Here is a 15827-nt window from a genome sequence, read left to right on the forward strand (position 1 = left end):
TATGTTGGGATGGTAGACCTCGTTTTTCTTTGCGATCTTGCCGTTTCATGGTGCTGTCGGGAGCTAAAATGAGTGATCACGAAGGAAACATTTAAGAATTCTGTGAGTTCACGAGCATAAGAGAAACAAACCCCAATACTCGAACTGCCATTTATCTGCCGCGGTAATGCACTGGAGTGTGTTTCAATGTAAAGTCCACATTGTAATGTCATAATTTTAGAACGCCACCTCTCCAACATTAACATTGGGAGCTATGTTGAATTGTACATGCATGTTAACTCTCTGCATATGTTTAAAGTAGACTTTACCACTCACATGGAGTAGTGATATTGTTTACGTGTGTCCCTCCTAAATATATTTAACTTCCCGTGAAATATTTGATGCAATACATATTGCATAAATGCATGTATTTTAATACTGAGATAGACGGGCGTGTACAGCTATCGGTGGGTATGTTGCTGGTGCTTGTTCTTGGAGGTTTGAGTAACACTGTTCAAGACCAGTTCATCACCTTTTAAGAGTGGCTAAATGTTTGAGGTCATACGAATAACATTAGTGTAGATCTGAAATTGTCGATTCTCTGACCTGAGTCACAGCAGCAAACTGGTCATTGTTACTAAAAATGAAGAGCAAAAGTAGACTAACATAACCAGGCCTGTTCGGGTTTGACCCTCTTATTGCTGTTTTCTGAGGTTCATGAAATTCAGCAGATGCCAGCATTGACAATTTTGTCAACTCATAGTCCCCACTTCCGCTGCTCCGCCCATGACACATGCATGAGATCACAGGTCGGGGGAGAGGGGGTGCCAACGATGCTTCCTGCCTGGGGTGCAATCTGTTGTAAGACCGGCCCTGGTTTCATGCGGTGGAGCAGTATGGGGCTTGAGCGTCCTCTAGTGTGGCTCTGCCAAGGATGCTGTTGTGGCCTCTCTGCGCTGTATTCTATGAATGAGAGGGAGTCCTGGCTATTGGTGCCTCTCAGCTAACCGTGTAGAGGGATCTCCTCTATGCGTGGGGCTTCTGCTGGCACCTGCTGGTGTGTAGGCCTTTGATATACTGTGTGGTGCTCAGTTCTGTGCTGCCCGCACTCCCAGGCTGGGCCACGATCCCTGGGAGGGCTCCAGCCAACCAATGCTGTTCTCCCAGTCCTTATTGGCGTTGCTGTGTTGCCTTGCTCTCCTTCTTTCAGCCTGGGCCCCGGGTGCTATGTGGTGTAGGGCTCTGCTGGCCTGCCGGGTATGTCGCGATGGAGGCACTGCGGCTGCCAATCTATTTAGTTCGATGAGTGAGTTGGGAGGGGCTCCTTACCGCCTGCAGACCCCAGCTGCTGCGGGGCGATAGAGCGCTTATGGCAGGGTCAGCGCTCACTTTCTTCCTCTGCCGCCCCGTTTCTGTGGGCGGCCGAGGCGGATCTAGGTCCGCGGTGCGGGGGTCCTCCTTTCGATGGGGCTCCTGTTAGCTTGCTGGCTCATGCCCTGGCTGGGGTACTCGGGCCGCTGCGTGCCGATCTCGCTCGGACTTACACGGCAGGCTCGGGGGCGCTTTTAACTTTGCGACCGAAGGTCACATCAGCCTCGGATCTCAGTTCCCAGATATCCGTTGGTCGGGCAGAGTCTTCGGGACCTTGCGCAGCTGGTCTCGGGAGGATCAGAGCGTCGCAGAAAGGGAGTCTCAGCAGTGGGGTGGCTGGCTCACGCGTTTGGGGTACCAACATCTTTACACTGAGCGTCTCCCCGGTGCTGTTTTGAGATTGATGTTTCATGGGCGCTGCGCTCAGATTTAGCCCCAGATCCTGGTCAGCTGATCCCAGGGGGTTCTGCCAGCCACTGAATTGTCTCTGCGCCTTACTTGAGCTTCTATAGTAGGTGTATGATGTTAAAGACCTGGGCGTCCCTCTGAGCTCTCAACGAGGCGACTGCATTGTCAGCGCCTCGAGCCACGCCCTGATTGTCATCTTTCTTAACCTTTTATTCCCCCCCATCCTGTCTCCATCATCCTTTTCTCCATATCTCCTGCTGTTTCCACCGCCTTTCCACATCACCGCATTTCCTCCTTCCCTTACACCTCTTTCTAAATGTACCTCTCCATGCACGCCATTCTCCTCAACAACAAGCAATGGTCTTTCTGTCATTCCCACTTCTATCAATCTCTTGTTCTTTTCCTTCTGGGATTTGTCCCTTTTTCCCTCCATTTCATCTCCTCTTTCTTCCTCCCTTGCCCCACCTCTCTTCCTTCCCCTGAAAGGCTCTGATTTACTTTGTGCACTACTTTCTCTCCCCCAACTTTCTGTGCCAAATAACCTGGTTGCCCCTCTGGCTTTCTTCTGCTCCTATGCTTCCCCCTACTCTCCACCATCTTCATTCTGTGCTTTCCTCTTTCCTACTTTGTTTCCACTACCCTCTCTTCCATTACTTCAGTCCCTCTGTTTTCGACTGCTCTGAGGCGGCTAGCTTCTCTTCGTGGGTTTCCCTGTGGCACTTTTTTCTCTGGGGTTCATGTTGCAGGTTTTCTGGCTGCATAGAGGTCTCTCTACTCTCATTCATCTCGCCAACTAATGGGTCTTCCTCAGGGGTGGACTGGGACTGGCGACCAAAAAGTGCCCACATATTACACATTTCTAGCAAGAACAAACCTTTTCCTATGAGATGGTGTGGAAATAGAATGATTAACACACACGAGAGCAAGGGTGCCGCAGCCTCGCGAGAAATCTCCAGAGTTCCCTATAGGTCAGTTCACCCCTGGTCTTCGTGCTTCAGGATTTTATGGCCCAGCATGATATTTGTTTGGCCCTGCTCGCGGCATATGTGCTGGAGTTTGGATTAATCAAGGTTGACGGATTGGATTAACGTACCAGTGTCCTGCCCCCATTACATTTCCCCTGTGGTTCCCAGGCCGGGTACACCAAAGACCCTCCCAGAAATGGGTTGAGCCCCACCATAGTGGCAGAATGAAACACCCGAGTCAGCACAGCTTTTTGTCTTCCGGCCACACCGAACCCCTCGGAACAGTGCTCCATCTGGTAAGTGGATTCTTCCCCATGCTGCTTACCATGAGGTTTTTCGGGTGAGGGCACACCTTGAGACTTTTCTTCGACCTTTTTATCTGGGCCCCCATCCTGGCCCACAAGGCTCTCTGCACCCACACCCTTTTATCTAGCCAGTGACATTGCCCTAGGACAAACACAAGTGTAGACAGTTGCCATAATGCAGAACGTTAGAGATCGCTTTTGCAGTTGTTACTCGCTGTACATAGTTAAGGCTGGTTATGATTAGGCCAAGAGTTGACTTCAGAGGATAAGAGGGGGGGGGGTTCTCTAGCGGAAGCCCAGACCGCTTACATGGGGAACATGTCATGCTTTAGCGTCGCTTGTTGTACCATAGCGATTATAACTCTGATTGTACTTTTACTTATGAATGTAAGCATTGAATGAATACATCTCTAATATGTACACTGAATGCAGTCCTTTAAAACCTTTGAAAACGTTATATTGAACCATATTGTATTTCAACATATATTAATTGCACTCGCTCTGAGTATTGTTATTAAAAACACCTTAATGACTTTACAAATATGCTTTAAGGTGCTTCCTGAAAACATGGAACCTTGCTCCTGTGATACTTTTGTGGCTCTACCTCCAGCAACAGTCGGCAACAGAGTTATTTTCGGCAAAAATTCAGACCGGCCAGATGATGAAGTGCAAGAGGTCCTTTATGTCCCCTCAAAAAATCATGAGCCAGGAGGCAAACTTGAGGTAAATCAAGAATTGAATTGCAAGCGTTTGGTGGTAAACTTGTAATTTATTTGGTAGACATAACTAGACGTGAACCGTAACTGCCTACTTTATTTGTTCAAGGATGCTGTTTGTGGTCCATCTAGATGTAAAAGTCCAATATGTATTATTATTATTATATTTTTTTAACGTGCTGTTCGGTCACTGCTAGGGTCCAGAACAGAACAAACAAATGCACAGTGCTCGAAATTAAGATTGTATAAGCAGGAGCTTCAAGCAGCTCCTGGGCATCCAGAAGTAACCTGTCACCCTGTGCCATGATAATTATCAATTCCCTGCTATCATCTCTGTTGGATATCAAAACCACAGGCACATCCTGATCCAGATCAACCCCCAGACCTGTACTTAATTGCTTTGACTTTAATTTGGAAGATGTTTTAATGGCTGCGTGTTCAAGGCCAGTCACATGGGAGTGTTCAGAAGAGTGCTCTTTGAAAGGTTTGACAACAGGGATATAAAAAGAAAATATCAACATTTTAGGAAGTGGGAGATTTGTTTCTAAATTGAAATATTTACTGGGGCCCTTGTATAACTCCACACATTTTTGTTTACATGGACAGATATGCACTTTTGCAAATCTGTGCTAGAAGTTCTCATTTTGAGTTCCCTACAATATGAGACCGCCCAAGAAGGGGAACCCCACTTGCCACCAGAAGCACATGCTTTCGAGAATTTTCACAGATGGGTCTTGCAAAGTGCAATAATCGATGTTGAGCTTGTTCTCCCATCAGTGCTCTCTATATATGTGTTAGGCAGAATTGTATGCAGTACCCTTTGTGAACACGAAGGGACACACAGGTTTGGCAGAACAAGTCAAAGTCCACAGCGCTTGTACACTGAAGAAATTAGTGAAGCACTAAAGCTGCAGGTGGCTGAGGGGTGTGGGAGCACTGCCAGATGCCACCCACAGTTAAGAACCTAAATGAACACAGACAGTTCTCAGTCTCACTGCGCTGAACAGTGCAATAGTGATAGGTGTTCCAAGTAATTCAAAGAAGGAGGGATTTCTCATGAGTCCAATGAGTTTAATAACGAAGTAGCCTGACACGTGTTTCGAGTCATCACCGACTCTACATCTGAGGCTAAACATAATGCACAACATAATGATGAACAAAAATAGTACAGCACAACATAAACAGTTTGAATGAAAGTCGTCCATTGTGAAAAAAATCAATACAAAATTGAAAAGGACATTAGTAAGGGCATTCAACCAAAAGGGCAAACACAAGTGCAGGTAGGCCAAAACGCACTTTATATACATTTTTGTGGAATTTTAGCCCTGCTCATTTTAAAATTCAGAACAGGTTAATCTCTGCCTTTTTGCAGCGTTTGGGGCAAATTCACTCCTGAGGTATTCAATTCATTTCCATCATTCCAATATGGCGGTTTTCTTTCCTGACCTAATCGGCCATTTTCTAAAATACCTTGTGCATTTAAATAGTCCTTTTTTTATCTTCATGGTCTGGGCTTACTTTCATTTCATTCAGTTCAGCAGCATTGCACAGGTAAAATGGTTTTTCCTGGCCCCCTTTCCGCTATGATACTTCTAATTAGTGCATCAGCACATCTCAATTAAGTTTAGAGAAATTACATTTTTAGCTTTTGCCCATTCTTATTTGCGCACGTACGGCATGCTTTTGCGTTTTGGGTTTCTTCTGGCACTTTGGGTAGCTGCATTTTAGCAATCACAGTTGTTACGTTGTTACGTTACTGTACTATTTTTGTTCATCATTATGTTGTGCATTATGTTTAGCCTCAGATGAAGAGTCGGTGATGACTCGAAACACGTGTCAGGCTACTTCGTTATTAAACTCATTGGACTCATGAGAAATCCCTCCTTCTTTGAATTACTTGGAACACCTATCACTATTGCACTGTTCAGCGCAGTGAGACTGAGAACTGTCTGTGTTCCCTTTGGGAACACCACACACAATTAAGACAAGTGACAGTATAGTTTCACCTTTTGGTACAAGCCTGTACTACACAGTTATAGTGGTAGCAGTAGCGGAGCAGCCAGACCTATCTCCAGAGTAAGTGAGCAGTACAAATAGTTACACAAAGGACTGCAATTACGATGATTCAGGCAAACGCTGACTCAAGGTTTCTAAGTAAAAGAACATACATTTATTTACTCAACAGTTGTATAACATTTCACTATTCTAAGCAAGGTCAAAATCACAATCATAAATACACCACACCACTTCCCTTAAATTCCAGACAAGTTAAGCTCACAAAATGAAGTGGGAGCAAAATGGCACTCCCGCAATTTAGAAGGGAGGGAAAGACAAAGTTATTAGAAATTAGGCAACACCAAAAGGTAAGTATTCTGAGCAATTGAACAAGGGAGACTACAGTGAGGAGATCAGCTAGAAAAGGCTTAGGGCCAAAGTCAATAGGTCAAAAGTCTTATGCTCAAGATCACACAGTTCAGGGTAATTCACGGTAAAGTTCGTGGCACAGATTCCGGACGAGGTTGGTTGGTAGAAAAGTTAGTTCAAAGAGAAGAGAAGGACAAGCTCTCGGATTGGAGAAAGATTTCAAACACTTTCAACGCGGCTGAGCGAAACGCACAACCGGATTTGCACAGTACCTTAAAACGGAGAGAGGGGGCTGTAGCTGAGGCAGATGTTCCTGGTAGTTCCTGCAGGCTCACGGTTCCTGAAGCGACTGTCGGACTGATTTGAAGTAGGTAGACTGGAGGGTCCTGCACTACCCAGGGAAGAAACCAGCAGCAGCTCCAAACAACAAAAAAAAAGTGCGCTCCTTAAAACCCAAGCAGGGTCCGACCTTCCTGGATATCCGACCCACTGTAGCTCTGTACAGCGAATTCGACCAGAGGAGGGGTCCTGGCTTGTAGTTTGGGAAAACTGGTTGGTCCCACCAGCTCAAGGGAAGAAGTTTCCTGGAGGATCTTCTCTGTCGTCGGATTTGGAGATTCTGACCTGCAGCAGGGCTTCACCGGGCGGTTCAGTCATTGTAGGGGTCCTCTTCTTCCAGTTCCTCGTTGGTTCTTTCGTTCCAGTGGCGACTCTGCTCTTCCAGTCCCAGAGACCTGCTTTTTATGCAGTTTTCCCCCATTCATACAGCCTGGCTGTCAATCACACAGCAGGGTGCCTGGCCTGGCAAGGCCAGTCCCCTTAGCCAATCAGACAAGAGTGCGACTAGGGTTACCAAGGGAACCCATGGCAGGGGTCCGAAGATCCTCCCTCACATCCTGCCTACCTAGACTATCAGGCGCCTTAAGGAGGGCTTCTGTGCAGAAGCCCGCAAAGCGACAGTGGAGAAAGGAGTCATCCCCGGATTGGCGCGCAGAGAAACACACGAGAAAGTCTTTAACAAAAAGAAATGGCGACTAAACCCAGCCGGAGCCAAAATAAAACATATATGGTCAAGCAGGTTTTATGTTCGAGGCTAATATAATAGCCTAAAACATTACCACGTTATGTAAGATAACCCCGTTAAAACATTTAGGGTACCTTCCACTGCCACCCGCCAAGTCTTAATGTTAAGGGAGCAAAACAAGGCTCCAAGAGGCACAGACAAAAACGGGTAAGAGTTAACTCTTTCCAATACTCCATGTAAGATGGGGTGGACTGGGTCTGTGGTTTCAAGTGACTATATGAAGTTAATGGCAACTTTACCTGTTTGTGGGGGACAGTAGTCCGCCCCAGAAAAATGGAGTCAGTGGGAAGTCTCAAAGACAACCCTGTGTCACTACACTGAAGGTGCTGTGTAACACACACAAAAAGTGGTGCACATGGAGTAGGTGAGGCTCCAGTGCCCAAGATCACAGAGAGTAGAAATGCACATAGCAAAATACAGGTAAGACTGGGAAAAAAGGCTCACACTCTTACCAGGTGAAAGCAAATAAATCCTAGAAATCCAGCAAAGCTGTTGGGGGATTCTTTAGGTAAGGGAAATCAACCATTTATGAGAATTCTCCCTAATAATATGCAAGGCCCATTAATAGAGGAAGTGATGAAAACCTTAACCCCAAAAGATGCGGAAATTAACTGAGCTCTTTATTACATAACAGTTACAGCATATTTATGAAAGTGGTTACTGTGAGAGGGTTCTATCGCATCCCATAGGTTTTCATACGGATCACACTAAACTGTAACCCCAGTGAACCTGAATTTATGATTTGTCTCTTAATTCTGTCACATTCTCTGTTTAGCTAGTTTTGATCACTTTGGCCTCTTTCTTTTCACAGTTTAGAATCTCAGAATTTGATAAATGGCCTCCATTTCTTGACAAAAATGAAAGTTGATGGCTGGAAGGTTCAGAATTAATCTTAGCCTCAAGCATTGCTATGGACAACCCTCTAGACCATCGTTCTTCGCTGACCACATTAATTTTATAAATAGCATTACATAGAAAATGTGAATACAAATGTAAGCAGTAGTATGTAATGTCATCAATAGCCACTTGCTTACTGATGATGGCACGATATACAACATTTCAATTCTAATGAAGCCACCAGCGTACTATAAATATTACTAGATAGTAAATATTACTACAATTGTAAGCAGTAGCATTGAATGTCTTTACAATTATAACATACAAGTGTGTACAGTAAACATCTAATGTCATTAATAAGAATGTAGCCACTTGTGTAGTATTCATAGAACAATATCCACAATGTCAATACGATTTAGACATTAGCATAACATACATTTGGCTAGATAGAAAATAGTGATACAAATGTAAGCATTAACAATTCATTTCTCCAGCATGGGCTCTGGCATGGATTCACATGCTCATGAATATTCCCCGTCAGGCTGGGAATCCTCTGTAAAATAAAGTTTCACTAACTGTTTGTCTTCTCTAAACCAATCACTGTCCTCTGGGTCATACTGCCCCATCCAATGACAGTCCTCTCCCTAAGACCTGCCTCTGGCAGCCATCTTCAGATTTTGACTGCATGCTTCAGTGTTGGGAGTCCTCGAGTTGCTCTCAGAGCTATTTTGTACTTTCTTTCACGGAAAAGTTCTATTTTTTTTGTTCCATCCCTGCCTGTGTGCTCCTGTCTTCATTGGCTGACAACGGGGATCCGTTGTCCTTGAAGTTGCAAGCCCCTTGGGCCTACTTTGCGCCCTCCGACCATGACGAAGGAGAAAAAGAAGGAAGGACACTTTTCAGGCTCTACACCCAATGTGGGCTAAGGAACGTCTTCGTGGAAGACAAACATCAGAAGCGTCTGTACTGCCTGCACCCAGACCACAACGAGGATGGGTGCGAGATATGCCCGGGCTTCTCGAAGAAAGACAGCTATAGTAGGCTGGCAGCATGGCAATATTTGAACAAGGCCCTTGACCCGTTCCCTGCGCAGAGTCATGCTTCACCCAGGATCGGTCTGCCAGAGGAGCGGTCTCCCTACAGGAGGAGGTTGAAGTCCTTTGAGGGCCCCCCATCAGTGGGGGGGTCCAAGAGAAAGCCAAGAGCTGCAAGGCCCATTCCACCGGGGTTCACTGCTGATGCGGGTCACAGGTCGGATAGTCCGCGATCACCATCCGCCTAATCAGCCAGTCTGCCATATGGTTCCTCCTTAAAGAGGAAGTCCGCTACCCCAGCCAAGTTACGGGACAAATCAGAGAAACAAAGGCTGGAGTAAGAGGAAGGCCAAAAAGCTGGCTCTTCAGGTGCAGCCGAAGACTCCGTCGACCACTTTGTCTACATCCTCGGGGTGACCGCTACAGCAGGTGGTACTAACCAGATGAGGGTGGTCCCTACAGCGCAGAGAGATTCAGCACCTGTTGTTACCGCAGGCCTCTGACCAGCCTCCACGTAAGAAGAGGTAGCACCATCCCATGCCACTGCTTCAGCCTCCTCTGCCCCGTCGGGACCCGACTCCACCAGTGGACACGGATACATACATGGACACTGGTACAGAGATGGCCACGGAAACCGACGACGATGAGGACTTTGTCCCGGCAGACGGGAATCACTGCACCTAGATGCCCCTCATAGAGGCGCTTCACCAGACGAGGTGAGATCAATTCCACTCCATGATCTCCAGGGCATCCGAGCTGTTCCAGCTGGTGCCTGAGGAAACCAAGAAGGGCTTCCTATATCAGTGACGGAAATCCAAGAGGAAACTATCATGGCGGCACCCTTTTTGGATGACATTTGGGAGGAAGGCCTAGCCCTCATGAAAAATCAATGCATGGCTCCAACCAAACAAGACAGGTTGGAGAACAACTACAGGGTTCCGGACTGCGCACTGACATGCTTGAGGTCACAACAGCGCTGGACTCAGTAGTGGCGCCACCCGCAAAAGAAATGGTCTGCCAACCCAGCCTCCATATCATCAGTCCTTCCCCCCCCACCTCCCTAACCCCTGGACAACGAGGGGAAGAAGGACACCATGGGGACGAGAGTCATCTACACAGTGGCATCCACAATCAAGGCGGCTAATGCTCTTGATATTTTGTCCCGATATGACCAGGAGCTTTGGTACAAACTGGGCCCTATCCTGGAATTCCTCCATGACGACAAGAAAACCAAGGCTCTCTCACTCTTTCAGGAAGGGGAGGTGGCATCGAACCATGCCATTGCGGTGGCAGTGGACATCGCCAATACAGGCTTCCGACAGGTAGGAAACAGAGTTTGCCTTCATCAGCAGGGATGGTTGAAGGCCACTAACCTTTGCCAGGACGTTCATGCGAAGGTGCTGGACATGCCCTTCGAGAGCAAAAATCTGTTCGGGAAGGCTGCTGATGAATCCCTTCAAGCCATAAAGACAAACACGGAGAGAGCATGTTCCCTTGGCACTCTGCAGCATCATTGCCCGACATCTCTCGAGCAGGTCATCCAAGGAATACTCCATGTCGTAAAGGCAGCCTCCCCAATCCTCCATGCAAGACGCCTACAGTGATCGCTCCTAGGCCTACGGTAGGAGAGGTCAGCATCGCCGTAGCCCACATGGGTCTTGTGCCCAAGCAAGCCTGAACCATCCTAGATGTCGGGGCCCTCACTTGTGCACCCCAGTCAGAGGCCAGCTAACTAGGTTTGTCAGTGAGTGGAAGATCACCACCGACAGATGGGTGCTTGACGCTCTCGCTCAGGGACACACCTTGGAGTTCCAACGCAGGTGCCCTCTTATTCCACTGGTTCACCGTCAGGAGCAGCACATCCCTCAGCTGCTGGAAGAAGTGTGATCCATGTTATGGAAAGGGGTGATAGAGCTCGTTCCCCAACGGCTCCGGGGCTCTGGAGTCTATTCCAGATACTTTCTGGTCAGAAAGAAGACAGGGGGGTTGGAGACCCATCCTGGACCTGCGCCTTCTAAACAAGTACTTTAAATCACCAAAATTCAGGATGGCCCTGTTGTAATACATGCTCAGCCCACTGGAGGAAGGGAATTTATTGACGTTGTTGGACCTAGAGGATGCGTACTTCCATGTCCCCATCCACAGGAAACGTCGAAAGTTCCTACGGTCGCAGTTCAAGGCCAACACTACCAGTTCAAGGTCCTACCTTTCGGCTTAAAATCAGCCCCAAGGGTGTTCACAACATTTCTGCGTCTGCAGGGCGTGCACATATACCCGTACCTGGACGATTGGCTGATGCGAGCTCGCTCGGGTAACTGGCCGACAAGCAAACAAAGGAGGCTGTCCGGCTACTGACAGAGCTGGGGTTCTCTGTGAGCTATCCGAAAGTCCTTCATAATGCCATCGCAGAACGTTCTGTTCCTCGGAGCCAGACACAACAGTGGCTTGCCTGGCATCCCCATCGGAGCAGAGGGTAGCAGCCATTCAAGGGACGGTGCAGCGGCTGTTGTTGGCGAAGACTGCCACGGTTCAGGCCATCCAGTCTTTGCTGGGAATGGTCGTCCTGCATCTACCTCATCCGTCTCTTGCAGGTTGCAGACGCGACCCCTACAGGATTTCTTGGATGCATGTTGGATACAAGTGTCTGGGAATTTTGTGGAAAAGATCCCCCTCAACGAGGAGTTCCAGCGGGCGATAAGTGATTGGGGGGTGCGGATGATTGGAGGCACGCTTGCACTTTGCTCAGGGCACTGGATTTCAAACCCCGCCATACCAGAAGGCTGTCACCACGGACTCCTCTCTGGAAGGTTGGCAAGCTCACACTGGACGTCTACACGCCAGAGGTCTGTGGCTTCAGGAGGAGAAGGACATGCACATCAACATCCTAGCATTACATTGTTCTGGGCCTGCAAGTCTTGCCTACCGTCTCTGAGAGGCAAGGTGGTGAGGATCGTCACAGACAACACCACCACCATGTTGTACATCAGGAAGCAAGGGAGCACTTGATCCCCAGCGCTCTCCTAGGAGGTTCAGGATGTGTGGCATTGGGCTATCTGACAGGGGATGTTCCTCGTCCCGTTCCACCTGGCAGACATCAAGAACACCATCGCCGACTCCCTCAGCAGAGAGCTGCGCTCTTGCCACGAGTGGTAACTTCGTCAGGATCAGGCGGCCCGTCTGTTCATCAAATGGGACAGACCTCCGATCAGTCTTTTTGCCACGGCGGCAAACTCAAAATGCCAGAAGTTTGCCAGCAGATTCCACCAACCGAGGAGCATAGGGGAAGCATTCTCCTTCATGTGGTAAGTCTGGTTCTGTACGCCTTTCCCCCCATGTCCTCTCCTGCTACGTGTGATCAACCCACTCAGTGTCGGTGCAGGATGGCAGATTTGGTATCCAAACCTACTCTGCCCGTCAGTGTCGCCTCCAGTCAAGTTGCCGGTACTTCTGGATCTGCTCACCAGGGATAGAGGCGCAATCCTTCATCACAACCCAGGATCTCTGAACCTGACGGCATGGCTCCTGCAGCCTTAGAGTTTGGAGGTTATGAGCTATGAGCGGACTGCAAGGAGGTCCTCGCCAAATGCCAGGGCGTTGTTGACTCTAAAGTGCTACGGCCATAAATGGAAGCGTTTTGCTATGTGGTGCTGGTCGCAGAAGGCTACCCCTCTGATGGTCACGGCCCCACATATTCTTCCATACTTGCTTTCCTTGGCAAAAGCTGGGCTGGCTCACGCATCTATCAAGGTACACCTGGCGGCCATCTCGCGCTACACCAGATCCCAGGAAGATCCTCGCTGTGGTCCCACAGACTCGTCGAGGAGTTTCTGAAAGGGCTTTTTCGATCTTTCCCTCTGGTAAAGGTACCTGCCCCAGCATGGGAACTCAACGTGGTCCTGACGAGGCTCATGGGGGCACCTTTGGGACCTATGCATCAAGCCTACTTAAGTTTTTCTCGTGAAACATGGTATTCCTTGTGGCGATCACCTCAGCCAGACGGGTGGGTGAGATCCAGGCCCTATCCTGCAAGCAGCCGTATCTGACTTTCCATGAATGAAGGGTGGTATTGCGCACACACCCCACTTTCATGCCGAATGTTCCGTCTCAACAAGCCTTTGGTGTTGCCTGTTTTCTTTCCGAATCCTTTGTCACTGGCAGAGAGGACCTTGCTTTCGCTGGACGTTGCTCGTGCCTTGAAGTTCTATGTGGCACGCACAAAGAGTTTTTGGAAGTCTTCCCAATTGTAAACTTTAGACCTGTGAATCATGGGAAGGCCTTGTCAAAGGCTTCCATCTCAAGATGGCGCTCCGGCTGCATCATGCACTGTCATCGGCTGGCTAACCGGCCTCTGCCGGGCCATCCGAGAGCCCACTCCACCAGAGCGATCACTGCGACAATGGCGTTCCTGTCTGGTGTGCCCCTACTCGACATCTGCAGGGCTGCAACATGGAGGTCCACACATACCTACACGAAATTCTACTGCATCGACAGGGATTCCAGAGAGGAGTCCAGAGTCAGCCAGGCAGTGCTACGCAACCTGTTTGAGGTGAGTCACTGTTCCAAGGGTAAGTGTTAATTGCTTCTGTTGAGCCTTGCCACCTCCTGTGGTTGTGTAATGTTGTACTGCTGTGCATTCCTTATTCATGAACATGAGTCCATGCCAGACCCCATGCTGGAGAGGGAACAAGTTACTTACATGTAACTATTGTTCTCCTGCATGGATCTGGAATGGATTCACATGCGACCCATCCCTCTGGCCCCTCTGCGGCTCTTCTTGGTCATACTGCCACTTTACATGCTTACCAAATCTGAAGATGGCTGCCAGAGGCAGGGCTTAGGGAGAGGACTGTCATTGGATGGGGGCAGTATGACCCAGAAGACAGTGATTGGTTTAGAGGAGAAATACAGTTTTAAAGTGAAAGTGAAACAGTTTTTTTCTTTTACCGAGGACTCGCAGCCGGACAACGGAGAATTTTCATGAGCATGTGAATCCTTGCCAGACCACTTAAGTTACAAGTAAGTAACTTAAACTGTCCTTACAATTGTCATCCCAACTAAAACATTGTGTTGCATCTTAGGATGTCGTCCCTTCTTCCCTAGGGGCAGCCCCTTCGCATGTGGCCAGGGAGGTGATGCCACTACCCGATAGTCCTCCTGGGGCGGTAGGATCACATGGGTAGGAGCAGGGGTGTTGCTAGGTTGGAAAAAGATCAGGGGCTAAGCTAATGTCGGGACTCAGGGCTAGGTAGCATTTTGGTTGTAGCGCCTGAGCTTCTATCCCGGGCTACAACCAAAAGACCCAGGGCTATAGCCCCCTCAGCCCCCCCACCCCCAGCAACGCCTCTGGGTAGAAGGCTCCCCTGTAGGATTAGGGACGACCATCATCGATGGAGAGAATGTGGTATTCCTACCAATTACCTGACTCTAGACCCCCTTCCTGCATACCTAGAACAACCCCTTACCTAATAGCCTTATGAGTTGTGGTCATTTTAGCAATTCCCTAGAATGTACTGGGACGAGGAAGATTAGGCGTTACTGAAGTAAGGATCCACTTCCTAGTACTGATAAGAAGGTACTCCATTGACCCACAAGGAAGCCAGAAGAGCAGTACTGTGATGAGGGAGAAGCATTGAAGCATGAGGATCACCTTTTGAGAACTGCAAGGTACAGTCTAGTGCTTGCTGGTTTCCGATTGGTCCATCTAGAGTAGAAATGGAGGAGGGAAACCAGGATATGTTGTCAAGCCTTCCCTGGAGATCCAGGGAACCAGAATCCTGTGCTGGAACAGAAGGGGCTGAGGACCACTGCACTACCCAGAGAGAGGGGGAACCCTTGACCCCAGCTGACTGTGGGGAACTAAGGTAAGCTGCAGTCTCCATCCCTGTGGAAACCAAGAAATCCAGTGAGCCTCCCAAAAGAGGGGGGAAACCCTTGAACCCCAGCAGCTTGTTGGGAACTGAGGGAAGCTGGAGTCTCCCTCACTGGGGGAACCAAGAAGACCGATGTCGGCTGGGGCCAGCATGGTGCAAGGGATTAAGGGAAATGGGAGACTCCCTCACTAAAAGGGATCAGCTGGGGAGCCGCCAAGAGAAGACCACTAGAGCCACGGGGAAGCAGCAGAAACTTACCGGTCTCATTCTCCTAGACCAAATGATTGCTATTGTTTTAGGCCTGCTTCTTCCCCTACGTATGTGCATCATAATATGAGATTGAATTCTAAGGAAATTAATGTAAGAACATGTGAGAATAGCAACATCTACAAATGTAATACATTTTGAATTTTAAGTTTTTGCCTGTCAGTGAATAAACTCACTTGGCCTAGATATGTCAGTGAACAAAAAAAGAAGGGGATAGACATGTGATGTCATCAGTGATGTCATCAATCATATCCGTGATGTCATCTTTGATGTCATGGGTGTTATTCTTAGCAGTGCACGGTGGTGGCGCGAGGTATGGTTGCTTAGCTTACCCAAACTGGCGATTTTCAGGGGCTTTTCGGTTTTACTTGTAACCATAACGCCCCTTTTAACAAAGTTTTTTCATTGAATTTCATAGGTTTTTATTAGTGCAACTTAACCATAACGTCCCCTTAACAACGTTTTTTTCATTGAATTTCATAGGTTTTTATTAGTGCAACTTAAACATAACGTCTACGAACATCTGACTTGCGGACTTTCCGGACAGTGCCACATGACCATATGCTGGCACGCGGCATGACATCTCTGAGAACCCGTCCGCACTTCACGATAAGATCCGTGCTTCGC

General features: G+C 48.3%; 1 protein-coding gene across 5 annotated transcripts in view; it reads left to right on the forward strand.

The window, feature by feature from the left end:
- Positions 1 to 15827, forward strand: part of SCRN3 (secernin 3) — a 933307-nt gene that overhangs the window by 88215 nt on the left and 829265 nt on the right. For all 5 annotated transcript variants that reach the window (XM_069616243.1, XM_069616246.1, XM_069616247.1 and 2 more), the window contains one exon: positions 3581 to 3751. In XM_069616243.1, the coding sequence (XP_069472344.1) occupies positions 3581 to 3751 (171 nt within the window). The remainder of the gene's footprint in view (positions 1 to 3580; positions 3752 to 15827) is intronic.

Source organism: Ambystoma mexicanum, chromosome 9 (genome assembly GCF_040938575.1).
Source record: "Ambystoma mexicanum isolate Mex_15411 chromosome 9, UKY_AmexF1_1, whole genome shotgun sequence".
Classification (NCBI taxonomy): Eukaryota; Metazoa; Chordata; class Amphibia; order Caudata; family Ambystomatidae; genus Ambystoma; species Ambystoma mexicanum.